A 22,498-nucleotide genomic window follows, 5' to 3' on the forward strand; every position below is an offset into this window, starting at 1 on the left:
GTAGATCTCTAGAGGTCCTCCAGAGTTACCATGGTTCACTTGGCTGCAGCTCACTGATGCTTTCTAAGAAGCTTCTGAGACCTCAACAAAACAGCTGTTTTATACTGAGATTAAATTACACCCATGTGGACTTTATCTACTAATTAGGAAACTTCTGAGGGCAGGTAGATGCACCGGATTTAAGTGGGCTGAAGACAAATACATGTCAATCTTTAGAATTTTTTTTTTGTAAAATAAAAAAAAATGACCATGTATCACCGGGTGAGGCGTGACTTGTGGATAGAGCGGAGGCTTTTGTCCTCGAGGCAGCTGGAGGACTATAATCATCAGACCCCAGGCCATTAACTGTATATTTTCCCACTATTCTTCCTGTCACGCTACTAAAAAGGCCTCTACCGCCTCAAAATCTTAAAGATAAAAAATTTATAATTTCTCTTCAGTTTGAAAATACTCACCACTTTGTGTTGGTCTGTCACATAAAATGTTTCATATTGAAGTCTGTGGTTGCACTGTGTCACAATGTGAATAAGTTTAAGGGGCATGAAAACTTTCATAAGGCACTTTAAATGTTGCAAATTGGACGAGGACCCAATTGGAAGTCTATATTTTACAGACTGTGCAGAAGGAGGAGGCAGGCAGCAGCCTATGGCCTGAGAACCCCAGTACCCTGACAGAGACAGAGGGGGAGATGGAAGGCAGCCTGCTGGACGTGGACCTCGACACCTACCAGACATCTCTGGAGGAGGTTTTGACTTGGCTGCTGTCTGCTGAGGATACACTGCATATTCAGGACGAGGTGTCGGATGATGTGGAAGAAGTTAAAGAGCAGTTCCACACTCATGAGGTAGGAAGAGCCAAGCACTGTAATCTAGCTTTTGGTATCTTTGTCAAGCAGGAGAAAGTATATCAGAGTTCTCAAACTGTAGAAAAACAAAACATGTTTTTTGAAGTTACATTCTGGAATAAGATCTTATGTTGAATTACGGATGTTTAAAGATTTGTAACCACATGTAAAACGTAGTGCACATGTTTACTTCACCTGCTGCCTATTTATTTGATATCCGTCACTCTTTACTGTGACTTCCAATATTATCTGCCAGACAAATGCCTCCCACTAGCAGTACATGCTCTGTACTTGTTGGGAATGCCAGGAATTCTACTGAGAGCCGTGGAGCATAGCTATCCATAGGCTCCTGGCTCAGAGCTGACTGACTTGCTTGCTTGACATGGGGGCGTATTTGCATAGTTTGTGTCTATGCATGTGTGTGAAGGGGCTTTGATTGGATTCACTTGGCTGAAATGTGAGTTTGTCAAGCTGAATGCCTGGAAGCCAGGTCAAGGCAGAAAGCTGGTTGGGAGACACAGAGCGACAAGATCTAAAGCCTCTATCACAACCAGGCTTATCAGGTTGTTTAAAATGAATCCTGTTAGTTTCAGTTTTGTTTTTACACATTATCCACTAGCAGAAACTAAACAATTATCAGAGTACTCAGAAATGCAGAAAAATTGATCATTCACTTAGAAAACTTATGGAAACAGGTATTAACTGAAGGTATTTTGCTTCCGTTCCACAAATTTGTGATGTAGTTCAATTTATATTTTAGTTTAATGTATTTTAGATCATTGGGCTGTTGGAACACCCTTTTATGTTCACCCATCTACCTGCTGAGCTGAGATGAAATTGAGGGATTTGAAAGTTGTTCTCCTCCTCTATTTTTCCATTCACTTTGCTCAATGCAAAATTAAAACTAGCAGCCCCACAGCATGATAGCGCCACCACTGTATTTGACAGCTGGTACAGTGTTATGTTTGAAAGCTTAACCTTGACTCTGTCAAATATTATATTTTAACACCTCAATCTTTGTCTCCACTGACCAAGCTTTCCTCCAGAAAGGTTTGGCTTGACAGTGTGAGCAGCTGCAAATTTATGTCAAGCTTTACAGTGTTGAATTTGGTACAAGAGATTCCTTCTCAGTCTTGGTGTTCCAGCAGGTTTGGTTGTTCCTTGGTGGTGTTCCTGATCAAATGAGTTTCATCTGAGGATGACAGATTGTGTCAGATGGTTAAAGCTTGGTTTTAAAATTCATAAATCCGGTTGTCAATCTTTTTTTGGCCATGCTTCACCTCAGCGACAATGACATTTTATGGGTTCTTTGCCTCCAGGGATTTATGATGGAGCTAACAGCTCATCAGAGCAGCGTGGGTAACGTGCTGCAAGCAGGTAACCAACTGATTGTTCAGGGCAACCTAACAGAAGAGGAAGAGGAGGAAATTCGAGAGCAGATGAGCCTCCTCAACTCTCGCTGGGAGAGCCTCAGAGTGGCCAGCATGGACCGCCAGGCCAGGTAGAAACAGCTACATACCAGAGCTGCACAACATAGTGCAGATATCTGAAGATAAGTGTGCATTATCAGAATTGCAAATGACTGCTTAGATGCAATATTTGGTAGACTGGAATATTTTAAGTGTAATGCATTTAAACTCTGCTTGTACATTTTCCCACTTGGATGTGCTCTCACTGTCCTGTATGCCCCCAGCCAATGTAGATATTAGCGATCAAGACTCTGAAACCCAGAAAGACTGGCGTAGACATTGATAGAAAGAGGGTAGAGGAAAATGTGGGTTAATCACAACCATTTGCGATGTTCAAATATTGCAATTGCATATTTGTTCTTGAATGTTTTCCTGTACAGTCTTACCACCTACAAGTCTGCTCTAGCTTTTGGTTTTAGTTTATCTTCAGATGACTTTTCTCATCATAATGTGTGTTGAAAATGTTTGGAAGCTCTTTCCATTTTAGAAAAGGAGCGATTTAAAATAGAATGCTTCTTCAAAATGAGCTGCACCCTCACATGATTGAACCCAAATTTGACTATTGGAAGTGATTTTTTTTTTTTTCTCATTGTCATTTTTGAGTTGAGATGTTGAAGTTTTTTCCTTGAATTTTTGTAAAGATAAAAAAGTCCTTGTATTTACAGTGAGTGTTAATACAGTTTTTGCTAAGACTCAGTAGAACTTAAAACTTAGAGTGTGGAAAACCATGCCCAGTCTTTCTGGCCTTAACTTTTCCCTCTCCCATTTTCCAGACTCCATGAGGTTCTGATGGAGCTTCAGCAGCAGCAGCTACAGCAGCTCTCTGATTGGCTGACGCTGACAGAGGATCGAATCAAAAGCATGGAGACGGAAACAGTTGCAAAGGACTTGAATATTTACAAGGAAAAGATAGAAAAACATAAAGTAAATAAAGTTTTCCATTAACACGTATATTTAATAAAATATCTTTGAACATATGTTGTTCCAGCCTTAGTGGACATCTTTGTGATGATTTTGTCCCCAAATACACCACTCCTGCAATCACTTTGTCAAAAATCAGATCCCAAACTTTGAACAGTCGACCGTCTTGATCTGAATGCTGTGAAGCTGAAACACTTCTCTACTAGCTCAGTTAACGACTAATCATGTGTGTCCACTTTGAAAATTCCTGTTTGGTTTCCTGATCAGGAACTTCAGAATGACCTGGAGGCGGAGCAGGTAAAGGTCAACTCCCTAACGCACATGGTGGTCGTGGTGGATGAGAACAATGGTGAGAGTGCCACCGCTGCCCTGGAAGAGCAATTACAAGTGAGATTCCATGCTTTAAAATTGAAAGAAGACAATCTAGCACCTCTCAGAATGATATTATCTACCTATCTCTATGTACATATATGATAAGGGCTGTCTATTTTAATTTAGAAGAAGCTTGAAGCTGATTTGGACTCAATTTAAGCGGAATATATTTCTTTTTGTCCTTTGTTTATAGTCTTTGGGTGAACGCTGGGCAGCTGTGTGCCGTTGGACAGAAGAAAGGTGGCATAAGCTGCAAGAACTTTATCTAGTTTGGCAACAGCTTTTATCAGATCAGGTATTTCCCCTCATGCTACACATCTGCTTTCTTCCTAGTTAAATGGTTCATTATAATACATTTGTGGAACAATGACAAACTGATACACATGATATTGAGCTGCATCTTGCTTACATTTTAAATGTCAGTTCTAAGTAAAAAACAATGAATTTAAGGTGATTAAATTGTATATATATATATATATATTTATATATATGCACACACAACGGCAAACGATGCTCCAGTTTGGAAAAATTTTAATTTAACAGCAACTTTCATTTCCAATATTTACTTTGTAACTGTGAACGAAATGATTTTCTTTCCTTTTCCACAGAGTTTGATCAGCGCATGGTTGTCAGAAAAAGAAGAGGCTTTAAATCAAGTACAAACCTGCAACTTCAGAGACCCCAGTGAAATTAATGCTAATGTGCGCCAACTTACGGTAAGCAGAGAAAACTAACTCTATTTAGCTTTTGACACTTAGTTCATAATGTAACTCATTAAATTAGATTTTCTAAAAGCTATATGAAGTCATGTGAATAAATTAGGACACCCACAATTTTCAGTTGTCTATAAGAAACATTCATATATTGATGTCTAATTACATTTTAGAGGAGTGAAAATAGTGATTTAATTGCAATTAAAAAACAAAGTTTAAGCTTTTTTTAATCATTAAAGAAAAGATAATAGAACTGTGTCGGTATATAACTAGGGAAAAAGTTAGGACGCCCTACTCCCTAATTGGTAGGCTTACCTCCTTTGGATGAATCACTTCAGGGAGATGCTTCTTGAAGCCATCCACTCATCTGTGGCACTGGTCTGTGGAAAGTTTGCAGCACTCCTCACTTTCAGCTGTGGGATGTTCTCATGTACAGCCTGTTTCAAATAACCTCAGCATCTGACTGAGCTCAGCATCTGGGCTTTGACTCATCCCAGGACTTTCCATTTCTTAATTCTCAGCCAGTCCTTGGTGGATTTACCAGTGTGTTATGGGTTATTGTCATGTTGCAGGGGTCCACTCCTGCTTTCATTTATTTTTTCTTACAGACAGTCTCATATTTTCCTCAAACACCCTCTTATATACGATGAGGCTCATGTCGGACTCTATTGTGCTTAGCTGGCCAGGTCCTGCTGTAGCAAAGTACCTCCAAACCATGACACTTCCACCTCTGTGCCTCTGTTGGCTATTTTCCTGGAATGCTGTATTTGGTTTATGTCAGGCATGTCTTTTGTTCTGGGGTCCAAATAAGTCAACTTTAGGTTAATTTGTCCAAAAACATTTTTCCAGAGTTCCTGCTTTCGTTTGAAGAGCCAGACCTAGGTTGAATATCGCCAACTTATAGACTATTATCCAAACAATGGAATGGCTGACCTCCAAATTATTTTAAGGCCTTATTAAATCTATTACCAGTCTCAGAAGTTGCTACAACCTTCTGAAAGACACAGACAGCACTGTGAATCTCACTATGGTGTCCACTTTCACTTAAACAGTCAGCACACCAAACTAAATGGTGTGCTGGCTATTTATTGTCTAATTGTCCAAATTGATTTAAAGTATGTACAAACATATTAGAACTCATGGTCTGTCATTGGGTGTCCTTATTTTTTCTCACTGTAAACAATAGAGATTTAACTTTTTGCATACTCAGTGGGTGCTGGAACAAAATCTATATGTGTCTTACTTTATCGTTTTAGATTTTAAAGGAGGAGATGGAGAAAAAGAGAAGGACCCTGGACAAGCTGTCTGATGCAGGCCAGGATGTGATCCAGCTGCTTCAGAGTGCTGAAGCAGGAGCTAAGATTGAGGCCGACACAGAGGAGCTGACTCACCGATGGGACAACCTGGTTCAAAAACTGGAGGACTGCTCCTTCCAGGTGTGTGCTCGGGAATGCTTTGTAATAATGCTTACATGGAGATAAAAGGGTGCTACTCAAAGTCTGAATGTTTTAGTAGGTTGAAGAAGTTTCACAAATAAAACAAAAGAGTAGCAGTGACATTAATATTTTGTACAGAGTCCTTACCTAGTAATGGTTTTCTGTGCCTCTTACCCTTTGATACCTCAACTTCCAGGTAATGGAGGCTGTTGCAGACTCTGGAATGACTCAGGAGGAGGAAAACCTGATGGTGGATTCAGTTGCAGTAGCTTCTTCTACTATTGACCAGGAGTTCGCCCAACCTGCTCCTGCTAAGAAACGACTGGTGGAAACCGATGCAGAAATCAGACGAATGTAACACAGCCTGCCTCTTTATTACTGAAAAATAATTAGATATGAACAGACCTGGAAACATAAACAGACACATTATCTTCAGCAGGTTTGAAAATACGCTCTCTGACTTAATGAGCTGGATTCAAACGTGGAAGATGTCCACTCAGTCGCTGGGTTCCACACATCCTGAAACTACAGCTGCTGCACCAGACCTGCAGGAGAAACTAAAGGTAAAAATTAACGAGCTAAAATTGTTTCATTTTAAAGTGTCACGTTATTTATACTATAATAACTATGTTTAACAATGACTTTAGGAGCTGGAGTTGCGACTAAGGGCAAAGGAAAGCAAAGTTATTGAAGTGACAAATGAAGGACGCAACCTAATGGACCAACTTGAGAGAGGTAAGATGAGCGTATTTTCCTAATATACAATAAATCCTCCAAGTTTTGGTAAATACGTCCTTCACTTGTGTGCCAAGATCTCGAGACATGCATTGCCTTGAAAAGATATTCATAACCATTGAACATTTTCACATTTATTAATATTAAACCTTTATTTATACAGGTAGTCTCACTTAGAAACGAGTTTTCACTTGCAAGAGAGACCTGTTAGAACATATGTAAAACCTCATATAGAACAACAATACAAGATTACTAAAATACAGTGTCACAATTCTTAAAATACTAAATAATTAGGAAAAAATCTTTGGGATTTTATGTGACACAGCAACCAACATAATGCATTAGCTTGAAGATGAAAGAAAAGGATACATAGTTTTCAAATATTTTCTACAAATAAAATTCTGTAGCATGCATGTCATGGCGGTGTTGCAGGCCATGCAAATCCACGACCCATATTCAGAGGCTTCAGTACTCGACGCAGTCGTCACGGGTTCGACGTCCGACCCAGGCGACCTTTGCTGCATCTTTTCCCCCTCTTTGTTCTCTAACTATCTATGAGGCCTTCTCAAACTATCTAGGATTGAACTACATACAGACTGACTATTTACTTATTTGTTAACTACTTAAAGTAATTGGTTACAATAGATTTTATGTAGAGATGCTGGGAGTAAAATGGACTGAATACATACACACATTATAGCATATAATCTCAATAAAACACATTCAGGTTTATGGTTGTAGGATGCAAAAACGTGAAAAAGATCAGCTGTATGATTACTTTTGTACCACATTGCACTTTTTAGGTGAAAGGAGCTCAGCATGCCCAGCTCAACAATATATACTCAGTTTTCCTTATTAATTGTGCATGTCTTGTAATTTTTTTTTACAGCTTTTCTGTAGCTGTGTGATGTTTTCCAGGCTTTTTTGTTTTATTTAGTGTTAAATGTTAATAGTGAGAGCGTGTTTGAGTGTTTTTTGAATAAAGTAATAAAATATCTCAGCCCCCAGGCATGCTGATTTCATATGACTATTCAGTGAAACTCTAGATTTTATATGCCCACTTTTTACTGGCAGCAGTGAAGTAGCAAGAGAAGGAATCCTATAATAGAGTTTCTTCCATTAAACTCTGGTTTTCTCCAACACTACAACATTCACATCCTAACTAAGATACTTTTCAAATTAAGTGATATAAACCTCTGCTTAATGTATGTTTAATTAAAGTTCTTTTGGTGTGAGACATTGCTGATTTGGCCCTGCAATGGACTGGCGACCTGTCCAGGGTGTACCCCGCCTCTCGCCCATAGACTGCTGGAGATAGGCACCAGCTCCCCCGTGACCCACTATGGAATAAGCGGTAGAAAATGACTGACTGACATTGCTGACTTGTTTCTTTCTGCAGAGGGAGCAGGTGTGAACTCAGTCAGGGAGAACATAGACCTGATTCAGACCGAGTGGGATGTCTGTGCCAGGGAGCTCCAGGCTGCTCGTGACCGGGTTCACACTCGGACCCGAATTATGCAGGTTTCTGTCGAGCTCACTGACCTTGACCAGATCTTGGAGAAACAAGATCAGTGGTTGGCTACAACCTCACATGTTACAAGCAACAATGAGGTTGAGCTGAGAAACTTAAGTGGAGAATATAAGGTAAGGTTTACCACATTAGTCCCATTTCTCCTGCTTTCCTGGATCTAACTTTCTATCCTCAGTTTAACCTCTTGCACTGAGATCCATATTGGTTAACCAGATCTGTCCTGTCAAATAAGCCTTTGTTTGCTGAAGGTATCTGAATTTTGGTATACTTTTGAAAAAATATGAGCATGTTTTGTCATCATGTCAGGAAGGGCACAGCTGGCTCTTGCTCCGTCTTTTGAAACTGAAAGAACTGAAATTTGCTCTTGGTTAACACTGAGATGACCCAGTATAGTGATAATAGTTTTATGCATTAAACTGCTTACCAAGTTTGAAGACTTGAAGGCTCCTAACTATTGGATACCTCCATGTAGCCTGGTAAAAGGAAACTAAGTCAGGTCTTTCCTCTTTTGTGGTTTTTCTGTATGGTATGGATGGATTTGAGGACTATATTTTAAGGCTGAGGTGACTGTTGCCTCATAACATTGTGCCAAAACCAAAATGCTCAAGTCAGGATAGACTGGTTGTCATTATAGGAAAAAATGTTGATCACTACTATCCTTGCTGTTGGTCAGCTGTTAGGAGTCTGACTTAGGTGCAAAACCAAATGCTAAGAAACCTCATTACAATGCTTAAACGTTTAAGTTTCACTACAATTTAAAAATGTTTTAATCATTCTGTTTTAAACCCATGAGGTGGTAATAGAATAAATAAGCCAGGCTAATTAAAAAAATAATCTCTGTTCTGCATATTAACTAAAGAAATCCTCATATTTTTGTTGTGAAGCCATTGACAGGATTCCTTTGCAGTCCCTCAAAATGGATTATAGGGAAAATGGTGTATTTCCAGACTTTATTCTGTGTCTTATTGTCAAAATATTGTCCATCTATCTGTCCAACTGTTCATTTGTTTTTACCTTCCCGCCGTCTTTCCAGCCTGCTGGTCTAGCAGGCTCCACATTTAAAGCCTGACCCTTGGTAGAAGTGTCCACCATGAATACAGATGAATTCAGTTTTTGTATTTACACTTTGAAATTGGCTATATAGGATTCAGAACGTTCTACATTTGACTCATGAAATATGTGTATGAACCCTGAATTAAAAAATGTCTTTTTAAAACTAAAACTTTTTTCCGGTTCCACCATTAAACTCCTTTGTTCTGACCCTCACTTATGGCCGTTAGATAAAGTTGCTCTGTGGTCAGGCACACTTAGCGTGAGGAGTTCAGGTATCCGAGGTGAGTAAACCGGACATTGGAAATAGTCAGCTGAGGTGGTTCGGGCATTGGATTGGGATGCCTACTGGGTTTACTCCCATTGGAGTTTTTCTGCCCCCAACCCCAGGGCTGGATGGATGCATGAATGTCCAAGTCTTTATTATACTTTCTCCTTCATGTTGTGTTCCCAGTCCCGCCTTGCTCAGGTCACTGCCTTAGGTCCACGCCTCGAGCAGCTGTCTTTGGAGGTAGGAACACTTGGAACGGTGCCCTCTCTGAAAGACAACATGGTTGTGGTTTCTGCACATCACTCCTCCACACTACAGCAGCTACAGAACAGAGGACAAGAAGTGAATCAAGGTAAATCTGCTTGGTTATGTACAGTCCCTTCCAAAGTTTCCATCCTCTTCAGCTTTTTCAAATGACCTACATAAAGTGGCACTTAATTGTGAAATGAGCAAACATTATGCATGGTTTTCCATTCTTATTAAACATCATAAAGCGTGGTCTGCATTTGTAATGAGCCCCTGTTACTTTGATACCCCTAAATGACATCTAGATTTGTAAAGGCCTTAGAGGTTTGTTTTAGAACATGATGCTGTTTGAACAAAGAGCATCATGAAGACCAAAGAACAACTTGGGCATGTTGTAGATAAGGTTGCGGTCCCAAGCTTTAAACATTGCATGGAACATGTTCAGTTCATCCTCTGAAAATGGAAAGAATATGGTACATCTGGAAACATACCAAGACATGACCATCCACTAGAGGGTTCTCTTGTCTGATGAGACGAAAATGTAACTTTTTGACCTACATCCAAAATGCTATCGGTAGTGTGAAGCTAACACTGCATGTAAACCTGAACACAACGTATTAGTGGCTGTATCTTCAGTTATTTTGAGAGAAGAATAAATTTACACTGTTACATAAGCTGCACACATTGTGTCAAAGTGTCATTTTGTCAGTGTTGTCCCATGAAAACATATACTTAAATATATGCAGGAATGTGAGGGGTGTACTCACTTTTGTGATACGCTGTAAGTACAGGGCAATCCTGAAGAATATGAGTAAGCTTGAGCTATTTTGCTAAGAATAATGTTCAAATATTTCATTCTGTAGATATGCAGTCCTGGCTAAGACATATCCCTAACCCAAATAAAGTAGCTTAAAATTTGTGGCTGTCATGGGACCAAGTGTTACTTCATTTGGGAGAGAAATATACCCTTAAACACGAGGCAGGCTAGTCTTTATAAACCATGTTTTCTGAAGGAGATGTGTCAGCTTTAAGCAGTATTTGATTTCCTATTTAAAATAAATATATATCCTATTACAACAAAGACTTTTTTATTTCTCCTTGCTCTTAGACCATACGTTTCATGTTTTTAAGGAAAGCAAAAGAATAACGGCTAACATCTGTACAGCCACACTCGAACTAGACAAATTTGACATCAGTATTTTTTTTTTAATGAACCTTGGCTAGTCTCAAGTAACAATACATCATGCCCTTATATGGCCTCCAAAAGCTCATGAATTTGCAACGACATCCATGAGCAGTTTTATGCTAAATCAAATGTCTTTCAGCTCGTTTCTACCTGAACTTGAAACAAAACAGAACTAAAAATTAGTCACTGTTTTAATTCTTGAATTAATGTGTGCGGATCTCAGCTAAATATTAACCCTTAAGGTATAACCTGAATAACCTCTTGAACATAGATGTCTGTTTGAGTTTGTTATGCTGTGCCAGTCTGCTTTTTAAGCCTTTCTTTTGTAACAAACTCAAGGAAATCTATTTTGTTTCTGCATGAGGGTAGTTTGCTTCTAGTGGGGGCCTCTCTATGTTGAACTTTCACTTCCTCTCTGCTCTTACTCTGTATAAACACAGTCTGATAATGGAAGCATTAAATCACCTGATAATTAATGGGCAAAGAAACAGGAGGCAGGAGAGACGGTTATGTAGCAGAGCAGGAAGCACTGAAGCACAATCTGATGATGTTGAATAGTTGTCATCCTCCTTTTAAAGTAGAAAACCCACAAAGTGCACACTTCTGCTTCTTTGTCAGGGAAAACGATTAGTTATACACTTGTTTTAATGTTGTAACTCAGTATTATGTTTTATCTCACCCACTCTGTTGTAATCTTAATAAAACTTATTTTTCATTTAATTTTCCTCCAGCTTTGGCCACATTCGATGCCACCCAGGCAGTTCAGGATGTGGTGGATGGTTTGGAGGCCAGGCTGGCTGCTTTAAAAGATGGGGTCGTAGATATACACACAGCAGAAGCGGCAGTGGAGCGGGCACAGGTGGGTGCTCTTTATAAGCAATGTCTATTTCCAGATGAGTATTTTCCATGTAAAAATCATGTCAAAGTGACAGGTCAAAAGAGAAGTCCAGGAAAGTTCATAACACTAAGTTGCATCTTTCTTAAGTTTCCTATTTGCATGTTTTTGATTCCCTTGTGCGATTGTTTTGCCTGTTGAATGTCTATTTAGTAAACTAGTTATAGAAAATACAACCAAGTAAAAGGCATATTTTCAGGTTTGATATTTCGACATGGCTGGAATCTGCAGGTACCTTTTAGCCATTTATTTATTTATTTTTCTATCTGTGCCTGAATAACCAGTATATCAGTGTAGTGTTATTCTGTCTCTCCTGTGGTTTCTACAACACAATAGGTCCTTTTACCAACCAGTCATTCCCTTATCACTGCATTAAATTGTGTAAAAGGTAAAGGGTGTGTGTGTGTGTGTGTGTGTGTATGTGTGAACATGCCTCTTCTGTATTCTTGCACAGAAATGCATGTTTTGTAATACATTCTCAACATTCGCCTCCTCCTCCATCCGCCAGTGGAATGTGGCTCAGTCTGCGCTCTTGTTATCGTGGCAGATAGGACGCTGTGCAGGGGAGAGGTGGAGAGGGCTGGGGAGGTGACGCATTCTGGGCTGCATGCCTGTGCATGTAGCACAGAGCTCCATGTGGAGCCTGCCAGCCGCAGTACACAATCTAATGACAGCATCCCAGAGATCAGACAACTATTAGACTAGATGAGATGACGCTGATTATTTTAACCTCTTTTTGTTATAAATTGACATACATTTTTACACATTGCTTGTTTATTAAGCAGTTTCTGATAATACAGATATAATTGTATACATTTAGGTCCTAGATGTTCTGCCTTCAACAGTATGTCAAAAATCTGGACTATAAGCTGTTAAAAGTCTTGATTACAGTAAATAAAGCTGCAGAAAGTACAAATACTCAGAGTTCTGTGCTTAAAGAATTTAGAGCAGCACCAATTTGATTTCCACTCCAATCAATCCTGATGAGGTAGATAAAAATGAGAAGGCTGCTTTCGTTTACCAACTTGGCATTCAGAACAATTCGTATTAGGAAATTATTGTGAACTCCTTTTAGATGGAAAATGACTCAGAGCAGGGTTGCACAGTCTGGAAATGTATGGAATTTGATCTTTTCCAGGTCTGGATAAGCAAGGAAAAAACAAATGAGTATTGAAAAATAGTTCTACTTTATTCCATATCCCTTTGTCTAAATGTTGTATCCTCCTTTCTGTCATTTTGGAAGCTTTCATTCTTCCTTGTGACTTACTGTCATTGGATGCTTCCACCTATCCTTCTTTCCTTTCCTCTGTTCTTCCCTTTCTTCCTTCTTCCCTCTCTCATGCATTTCCTGTTCTTCCTTACTGGCTCCTGCTCTTACTTTTTTCCCATTTTGAGTCCATGTTCCCTCCTCCTGTCCTACCATCTTGGGGACCTAACCTCTTCTTTCTGTGCTTCCTTCCTCCCTTGTGTCTGTCCTTTCCTACTGTCATTTTCTTTCCTTCCTTCGGCCCTATTCATTTCCAGTTTGGAGTCTTTCCTTTACTTCTACTGTTCTTCCAACCTTGAATCCTGACTCCTTCTTTCTGTCCCTTCACTCTTCTTGTTGTGTGCTGTCTTCTCTCCTTCTTTCCTCATGCCTTTCTTTCCTTAATTTCTTCTGTGCCATCTTTCCGTCCATATCTCCGCAAACGGGGAGTTAGCTCAAATGGTAGAGCGCTCGCTTTGCATGAGAGAGGCAGTGGGATCGACGCCTGCATTCTTCACGGAAAAATCATTTGGGGAGTGGTGGCCTAGTGGTTAGAACAGGAGGTGTTCCAGAGGGGACACAAAGGGCCAGGTTCGTATCCCACAGATTGCCACTCTGGGTCCCTGAGCAAGACACTTAGCCCCAGAATGCTCCCCGGGCGCCGCATAATGGCAGCCCACTGCTCCCTGTAAGGGATGGGTTAAATGCAGAGGACAAATTTTGTTGTAATGTACATGTAAAGATGATTTAATTAATATGTCCTAACCTCTTATTTCTGTCAGTCGACCCTTCCTTTCTTCATTGCATTGTTCCTTCTTTTCCACTTTCCTTCCTTTATTCCCTCAGATTCTTCTCCCATCTTTCTTCCTTGAGCTTTTACTCTTTTCCATCCACCCATTCATCCATCCATCTGCTATAAATTCATATAAATTCATATATTAAAAATTGGGAACTCTACAAAGTTGAGTTTGTGAACGTTTGGAATTTTCCATGACAAATATGTAGGAACTCTGTAAAAGCTACAAATGTCTGGTTTAAGAGACCATTTCGAATGTTTCCAAATGCGGTGTAACGTACACACTTCTTTGAGACCATGTTTGAGCCTGAAATCTTGTTGACCTCAGGGCCTGTGTTTGGAGATTGAACAAACACAACAAGCCACCGATTCGGCTGAACTACAAAAATGGAGCCAACTCTCATCAAAGGCCCGCGAGGAGCACGGCGTGCTGCAGTGCATTCTGGGCAGCATGAAGGATAATCAGGTAGATGAACTGTAATAACCCCTGTAATTTTGTTTATATTGCTGGGTATTTCTTCATATATTGGTTTGTTTACTTGTTGCATGTAGGTGCATGTGGAGCAAGTAGAGCGTTGGCTGGATGCAGTTCAGGAACTGTTGTCTCGGGACTCCACAGGGCTCGGTGATGCACAGAATCTACAGGCAGAACTTAATCAATGCAAGGTACATATAAAAAGCATATTTCTATAAACTAGAAATTTTTAACAAGTTTTAAAACAAAGACATAGTGATTACAGAGTTGAAATTTTAAAATGTCTTTGCTTACCTTAGCAATTATTGCAGGGAGTGAGGCTAGCGTTACTAAAGCATCAGTCTCCATATGTATTCCCTGGAGATTGTAGGTCTTTACCTTAAATCTAAGATCTCCAAAAGGCTGGCAGTATTCCTAAATCAAGCATTTTAAATGACAGAGGCCAAAAGCTCAAAAAGAGTATCTTTGATGTACTCTGTCAGCCTTCCTTTAATCTGCTGAAGTATCGCTCTCTTGGAGCCTGGCGGAAAAGAAAGTCTCCTTTTAAACGCCTTCATTCATCTGTGCTTCCTGATACTAATAAAGCATAACTTTAAGTCTTCTTCCCGTAGTAAAAACTACTTATCATTTCTTATCTGTAAATTAGTTCAGACATCATTAGTACACCTAATGCCTGCTGCTTCTAAGAGATACTCGCACATGACAAGGAAAGGCCTTTCCCAGGATGTTTGGTTGTGTGCACTTTATACATGTCACTAATTTTTAAATTCTGTACCGTTTTAAACCATCTCCTTAGGTTTCCCTAATTTTTTGGCCTGATTTGTTTATGGCTAAATTTGTGTTTAGATTGGTAAATTTAAGCCTAAACCTTTTCTATTCTTTCTGAACTAGGAGTACGTGAATGAGATGGAGCTGATGGAACGTTCGTTGATGCAGATGGAAGAAAATGTAATGGCGGTGCGGGCGACAGCAGTCCCAGCACTGACCCAGTGGGGGCAGGATAAGTTAGACCAGTGTCAAGGAAGATGGGCCACACTTAGTAAACAGGTGATGAAAACTTTGTCCTGTGGATTTCAATTTAAAAAGTGGTTTATTAGGTATTTTTATATGTTCATATTTTCTGGTACATGTCAGTAAGTAAGAATATCTTTAAAATATTTAAAATTTTATTATTTCAGTAATTCAGTAAAAAAAAGTTATATTTCTGAGTGATAAAAGTTCCATTTATTGCAGACAAATTTAAATTTTTATGTGTTAATTTTGACCATTAAGGATTGTAGCTAATGTTGGGTTTATGATTATTGATTGATTAATCTTGATCAATAATTATAATTACAAATCATAATCTGACAAAATCAACTTCTTAACCAAAATCCTCATTTACGAATCGAGACCAGATAGGTTTCTGGTGTTGTAATTGTGGCTCAACGCCTCTGACAATTACAACCGTTAAATACTCCGTAATAGTTAATAACTATTGCCGGAGATGTCACTGTTTAATCGACTGTTTCTGCCGAAACGTGTGGAACTTGAACCTTATTTTGACTGACAAATCACTTTCGCACACAATGAACACAAAACGCTTTCTCTTTATCTATGTGAATATTTATTAATTTTCACCTACTCAACATGCAAAGTTCTACAAACACAGGGGTAACACATCTAACTAAGCAAAATTCAACAAACGGCAGTGGGTGTGTAATGAATCAACCAGCAGTTTATGGCGAAAACAGAAGACGGCATGAGAATATGAAAAGTGGTGTGGTGGCGAGTGGGGGGGGTTGGAGCGCAGCTCCGACTGTACTCAGGGATGTCCTGATCATAAAACTTCCCCCTAACTCCTGAGCACAAAGGATTCTAACTTTTGGCGGCAAGTTAGCACAGTGAGATTGAAGACAAAGGGGAAATGGAGAATTTTACAATGAGGTCGTTTTAACAGTCCAGTCTTACAACGCACCCGCGTTGACTCTCAGATGGTGAAACACAAGCAGCTCGAGGAATGCGGCTGCTCCCGATATCAACATAACACATCAAAGTTTCAATAAGCAAGCTTACATGCACATATCATTCAGAACACATGAGATCCTAACCAGCGATTCTGATCGCTCTACAACCTCTGACCCTGCCCAGGCCTTCTAATAAAGAAATAAAAGATTAAATAAAAGATGGGTTTTACTTGGTGAAGTTTCTTCTTGTCCGCGAGTGAGAGGGAAAAAGGGGGGTTTTTGAAGCGTTGATGCGCGTCCGCAGTTACACTCCAAGAGAGCGGTCAGTCCCGTCCTTTGGTCTTCTTGACGAAAAGGAAAAATAGGATCTGACCATCAGCAGTCGACTAGGGATGAAACACGGTGGCGGTTCGTTTCCTCGAACTCCGTGTTTTTAGTTACGTGTTAAACTCACGTCTTCGATTGGCAAAGTGAAATTCCTGGCCTTCCTAGTCCAGAAACTTCAGTTATGAATTGTTCGTTGGCCAAAGAGAGAGAGAAATAAATGAAGACTCCACGTGGGATCTCTTTTACTTCCAAGGACGCTCCAGTTGCGTGGCAACCTTGTCAAGATTGCCAGCTGAAAGCGAGTTTTTAAAAATGTCCGCCTTCCTATATAGCGTCTTGTGACGTCAGACTTGAGACGCCCCGTTATAACAGTCGTGATGCTTGACGGGATATGGAGGAGCGGCCTGTCCTGGATACAAAATGGCCGCAAGCATCAGGAGGCCTGGTGTCTGTGCAAGTAGTCCAATATTCAGCAACAAGTGGTCCAACACTAATGAAAACACAACATTTTGCTTCTCAGAAAATTGGAACATTACAAAAGACTTAATAAAAAGAGGGTTTTTAATCCAAACGTTTTATGATGTGACGTCATAGCTATACGCAAGCAAATTAAAGGAAAGTTGAGTGGCAGGAAAAATGTACAAGCAACCTAACCACAGGATTAGAAGCAGAGCCAATCAGAGTTTTAAGGGAGATTCTATTCTTTATTATTTGTAATGCATAGTCTAAATGTGTTAATTAAACATTTAATTTTTTTGGAAAACTTCCTGAATATGTTTCCTTGCAGCTCTTGAGCCATCAGGAGCATGTGACTGAGAACCAGGAAAAGCAGTTGAATCTGAAGAAAGACCTGGCAGAGATGCAGGAGTGGATGGCCCAGGTTGACGAAGAGTTTCTAATGAGAGATTTTGAGTATAAAAGTCCTGAGGACTTGGAGGTGTCACTGGAGGAGATGAAGGTAAAGGTGGAAAAAACTCTAGAAATTATAACAGTTTTTATTAAAATGTTTTAGAATTTTGTATTTTGTGCTTAAATGCCATCTCTTGTTAAAGCGGGCTAAAGAGGATGTGCTACAGAAGGAAGTGAAAGTAAAGATTCTGAAGGACAGCATCAACCTGCTGGTGTCCCAAACATCGCACCCTGCTGGAGGTTCTGGACAGGAGCTGACCTCCGAGTTGGACGGAGTACTTGTTAACTACCACAAACTGTGTGACCGCCTCAAGAGCAAATGTCACACACTGGAGGTAATGTTTGAATCATTGTTAGGTCTTTCTGAGTGTATCTTATACCGAAAATCCTATAAAGAAAGTAAAATGTTGCCTGTTAAATGATTGGACTTGAAAATATATTTATTCTAGAAATGCAATGGCATACCACATAATTTGTAAATTTAAGACAAATAGGTTTTCTCTGTTTCAATCCTCAAGTTGCTTTCCTTCTCAAAACAGCTATTTTTCAATTATTTATGCAACAGCGGCCTAATTTAATGTTGGTTAGCTAAGTATTGGAATGGCACATAGTTTTATGCAATGCGCCATTGCTTGGGCTTTATTTCCTTAAATTATATACAAGGAACAAGAAGAGCTGTGGGATAAGGCTAATGAAGGAGGATTTTAGAGCTAATCTCTGAGTTTAAAGTTATAATATTTAGGGGCAGTGTTTTTTATTGCCATCACCATCCTCTGCAGAGTAAAAGTCAGAAATTAACTTTCTGTTATTCATTGGAGTTTGCTTTTATTTATTTATTTTTCCCTTTTTTTTTTTTTATTTGATAATCTAAATGCATGTACATTGTAGGAGGTTTGGTCTTGCTGGATGGAGCTACTTCAGTACCTGGACATGGAGCAGGGCTGGCTCAGCACTGTAGAGGAGAAACTGCAAGCTACTGAAAATGTACCAGAGAGCACCGAGATGGTTAATGAAGCTCTGGAGGTACACAAATGCTTAATTATATGTTTTATGCTTATATTTTTTGAGAATAATAATAGGATAAAATTATACTTCGTTTATATAATTACAGAACATTCACACTTAGATGGCAAATTCATTTTTAACTAAACCTCCCAAAAATGTTCCCAAAAAAATAAATATTAACTAACCGATAAAATGGACATCTTTACTCACTGTGTGAAAACAGCCACTTCATAAATATGGAACTCATAATAATTTGATTAGACATGCATTGTTTTGCATACTATTTTAATTTTATTAAATGCAGAAACGGTTAACTTTTACTGCATAATTAATTAATTTGTTACATTAAATTCACCAACATGAATTAATCATCTTGTCTCAAAAATATATGCAACAATCAGCTTTTATATCAGATAAGGTCATATATTTGTTCATATTCTAATAGAAAAATGTTGGTCTGCCATTTTTATGTGGCTGGTTCAGATTTGTATTTATTTAGGTTATGTGAGAGTTTATTGCGGTGTGTAGACATCGTGGACTATGCTGCAAATGAATAACCCCTCGAGGACAATAAAGTATTTCAATTTCAGTTCAACAAATAATTGAACTGAGTTAAAAAGATGTCCAGCCTCTTTGAGACAAGCTGTTCAGCTGTAACTTTTTATTGCACTACAAAACTGTCCAACTCTTCTTGAAAATATTTTTTTGGTCTTTATTTTATTATTAACTACCACATGGACGAGTATACACGTCGTTTTTACATGTCTGATTTGGGATGATGACTCGGTTTCAATTTAGGTTTAAAGTGTTGATTACAAACCAGTCTTTAAATTGTGTTGATAGGCTAAGTAAAACCAGTTATGCTAAATTTTTCTTTTCTTTTTTTGGAATATTGTCATGTTTATTGCTGTGCGGCTATAGAAATGGTAAAAACTGGCTATTCTGTGCTTGCAAACATAAAAAAACCCAACATGAGACCCTCCTTGCTATTAGTCTCTGACATATAAAGACAATAAGAATGGGCAGTATTTTGTTGCTGAGAAATGGAGGAATGTTGTGCAAGTAACGGGACTAACAGAGTAACGGTGAGAAGCAGAGTGATGCAAGAACGGAGTAGCGGGAAAAACGGAGATAGTGATACTGACGGTGAGTTTTGGTGCTTGAGGGATTAGTGACATTCAGTTTGTAAGCTGTATGTAGTTTAGTGGCTTTTTCTTACGTAAAGGATGATGTGAAGACTGAATGTACAGCAGGCAGCGCAGCTCCTTTTTAGAGCTGGAAGATGAAGAGGGAGACTCGCAGCAGGTGTCTGAGGCAGACGGTCAGGAATTTGATGATGAAGAGGTGGATCAATAATTCATCCTAGAAATTAAAAAAAAAGAGGAGGGTGGACATAAAGACGACGATGAGATCCAAGCAGAGGAATGGGTAGTGCTTTACACCTGCAAGGTCCTGATAACCACCGGGTCAGGCAGATCAGCTGATCGTGTTCCTGTGGCCATTTCAACAGCCACAGATGCTAACCTAAACGGCACCAAAGGCAGACTGAAATACAAACACTGCCTCCTGGTCATGAAAAGGTATCACACACCATGGAAGTACCAAGAGGCCTGAGATGTGCTCCTCTGTTTGGTGGTGGACAGAAACGTTTTTAGAGTGGCACAAACAATTTGTGTTTTGTTGTGACCCCCTGAGCCTTTTGTAAATAACTTTAAATAAATGTACAAACATTGATAAAGGCATTGCCAGCATTATAATTTATTTGGTGTAAATATATTTTTTTTTTGCATCTTGTGACTTATGATGGCTTGTAAGTTTTAAATAGTTGTACAAAAACGAATGGGGAGTTTCTTCATTCTCCTGTAAATAATTGTACATCACTGTGTTGTTTACTATATTTGTACTTTAGTAATTTACAGTGTATATTTACTTTCTACATTATAAAAATTTTTTTTATACATGTTTGTTGGTTTAACTGTAAAAAATACAAAAACGTTTCCAACTTGGAATTGATCTTTTTGTGATACATGAGTACCAAAATGCAAATACAGTATTTCCAAATACAAAAGATGGGTGTAAATGTACACTAGGTTGTGCTGAAAAAAATGATACCACATAAGCCAATAGTAATGGTTTTTGTTGGAAAATATAATCAAAATTAGCCACAAACGACCATATAAATCATGGACCCCATAGGGTTAATGATAATTTTCAGCTTAACTATAATAATTAAAACAAAATAATTAGTATGTAATAATTCAGCCTCAGTAAAAAGAATAGCTTAAATAAATAAATTAAAGTATGAAATTCAGTGTATATAAATTTGAGCCCCATGGAAAAGAAAGAAGTTGCCTTCCAGACACAAATAATTTCTTTAGAGGTGAAACTAAACGTTAATAACCTCATTTGTCTTTGATTTGCCTTCCAAATTTCTTTTGCTTTGACTTGCTCTGCTGCTATATCTGTAGACTGCCTGCAGGCTGTCTGTCAAAATCATTTCATCACTACGCTGCTTCTGTAGCATCACATTGGGATGAAATAAACTGAAGACCCTTGAAGTCAGTGTTTCTCCTTCTTCTCCATGTCCTTCTCATCTAATCTTTAAGGCAAATTTTTGTCATTACTTTCTTTTTCTTCTGCCGACAGGTCTGCCCATCTTTCCTGCCATTTCCCTCTGTTCCTCTTTCACTTCCCGCTTTTAACCCCGTCCAGTTGGGAGGGGGCTGTCACTCTCTGTCCATGACCTCCGGGAAGGAAAAGCACATTTAATGAACCTACATAAATAACGTTGGATCCAAATGTTGTCATTGAAGAAGCCCGCTCTCTTGCTCGTGTCTCTTTTCTCCATCTGTTATCGTATTTTATTGGCTTGCTTCTATTTGACATGCTCGACCCAGCAGTTTCTGCATCTTCATCTGTTTCTTTGTACTTTTCTGCCTGTTTTTGGTGTTCTTAAGTGATCAGCGTCAGGGTTAGGTCTGCGTTTACATGCTGGTTCAGTTTCATTGGCAAGTTTTTAGAACCGTAAAGGAATTTCAACCATTTGTCGCTTCGTCCTTATGATTACATTTGTCTGGGTTTGTGAATTTTCTTTTTTACCGTTGCTCATCTGTCCTTCTCTCCAACTTCCCGACAGTCTTTCGAGTGCGTGCTCCGCCACCCCGGAGACAACCGGACGCAGATCAGAGAGCTGGGTCAGACGCTGATAGATGGGGGCATACTTGATGAACTCATCAGTGAAAAACTCGAGGCCTTTAACTCCCGCTACGAGCAGCTCAACCACCAGGTTGGGACTTTTCTTTCTATCTGTGTGGATGTTTTGTTTTTAGAAACTTGTTTTTTTCCTCAGCTTTGCAGTATACCTGTATAATAATGCTTCTTCTGGAGTATGTCTATACATGTATACTAAAAATTATCATTGTTTAATATATAATTGATATTAAGGTGGATCTCAGTAAATTAGAATACCATCAAAAACTTTATTTAACTTATTAAATTCAAAAAGTGAAACTTGTATAGATCCATTAAACACACAGTGATATTTTAAACATTTATTCACTCCATTATTTGATCATTTTTAGAGGAATTATTATTTTGTTTGTTTTTTGTAAGGCTAACTATGACTGGTAGAAAAGCTCCCTAAACCTAAAAGAAACATCTGAGATAATGAATTCAATTTGGTTTACTAAAGCTTACTTTACAACTAAAAAACTCAAATTGATATGCATAAGTACAGGTCCTTCTCAAAAAATTAGCATATTGTGATAAAGTTCATTATTTTCCATAATGTCATGATGAAAATTTAACATTCATATATTTTAGATTCATTGCACACTAACTGAAATATTTCAGGTCTTTTGTTGTCTTAATACGGATGATTTTGGCATACAGCTCATGAAAACCCAAAATTCCTATCTCACAAAATTAGCATATTTCATCCGACCAATAAAAGAAAAGTGTTTTTAATACAAAAAACGTCAACCTTCAAATAATCATGTACAGTTATGCACTCAATACTTGATCGGGAATCCTGTGGCAGAAATGACTGCTTCAATGCGGCGTGGCATGGAGGCAATCAGTCTGTCGCACTGCTGAGGTCTTATGGAGGCCCAGGATGCTTCGATA

At 38.9% G+C, this 22,498-nt stretch overlaps 1 protein-coding gene across 6 annotated transcripts in view; it reads left to right on the top strand.

The window, feature by feature from the left end:
- Window positions 1-22,498, top strand: part of utrn (utrophin) — a 247,550-nt gene that overhangs the window by 38,716 nt on the left and 186,336 nt on the right. For 4 of the 6 annotated variants that reach the window (XM_047388070.1, XM_047388069.1, XM_047388068.1 and 1 more), the window contains exons 10-29: window positions 614-844; window positions 2,164-2,345; window positions 3,087-3,237; window positions 3,502-3,621; window positions 3,800-3,901; window positions 4,215-4,322; window positions 5,576-5,755; window positions 5,952-6,109; window positions 6,192-6,318; window positions 6,403-6,490; window positions 7,890-8,134; window positions 9,526-9,694; window positions 11,506-11,633; window positions 14,040-14,177; window positions 14,264-14,377; window positions 15,078-15,233; window positions 17,247-17,417; window positions 17,512-17,703; window positions 18,257-18,391; window positions 21,510-21,659. In XM_047388070.1, coding sequence (XP_047244026.1) covers window positions 614-844; window positions 2,164-2,345; window positions 3,087-3,237; window positions 3,502-3,621; window positions 3,800-3,901; window positions 4,215-4,322; window positions 5,576-5,755; window positions 5,952-6,109; window positions 6,192-6,318; window positions 6,403-6,490; window positions 7,890-8,134; window positions 9,526-9,694; window positions 11,506-11,633; window positions 14,040-14,177; window positions 14,264-14,377; window positions 15,078-15,233; window positions 17,247-17,417; window positions 17,512-17,703; window positions 18,257-18,391; window positions 21,510-21,659 — 3,045 coding nt within the window. The remainder of the gene's footprint in view (window positions 1-613; window positions 845-2,163; window positions 2,346-3,086; window positions 3,238-3,501; window positions 3,622-3,799; window positions 3,902-4,214; window positions 4,323-5,575; window positions 5,756-5,951; window positions 6,110-6,191; window positions 6,319-6,402; window positions 6,491-7,889; window positions 8,135-9,525; window positions 9,695-11,505; window positions 11,634-14,039; window positions 14,178-14,263; window positions 14,378-15,077; window positions 15,234-17,246; window positions 17,418-17,511; window positions 17,704-18,256; window positions 18,392-21,509; window positions 21,660-22,498) is intronic. The other 2 variants (XM_047388075.1, XM_047388067.1) reach the window with 1 other exon arrangement.

This window comes from Girardinichthys multiradiatus, chromosome 15 (genome assembly GCF_021462225.1).
Source record: "Girardinichthys multiradiatus isolate DD_20200921_A chromosome 15, DD_fGirMul_XY1, whole genome shotgun sequence".
Lineage (NCBI taxonomy): Eukaryota > Metazoa > Chordata > Actinopteri > Cyprinodontiformes > Goodeidae > Girardinichthys > Girardinichthys multiradiatus.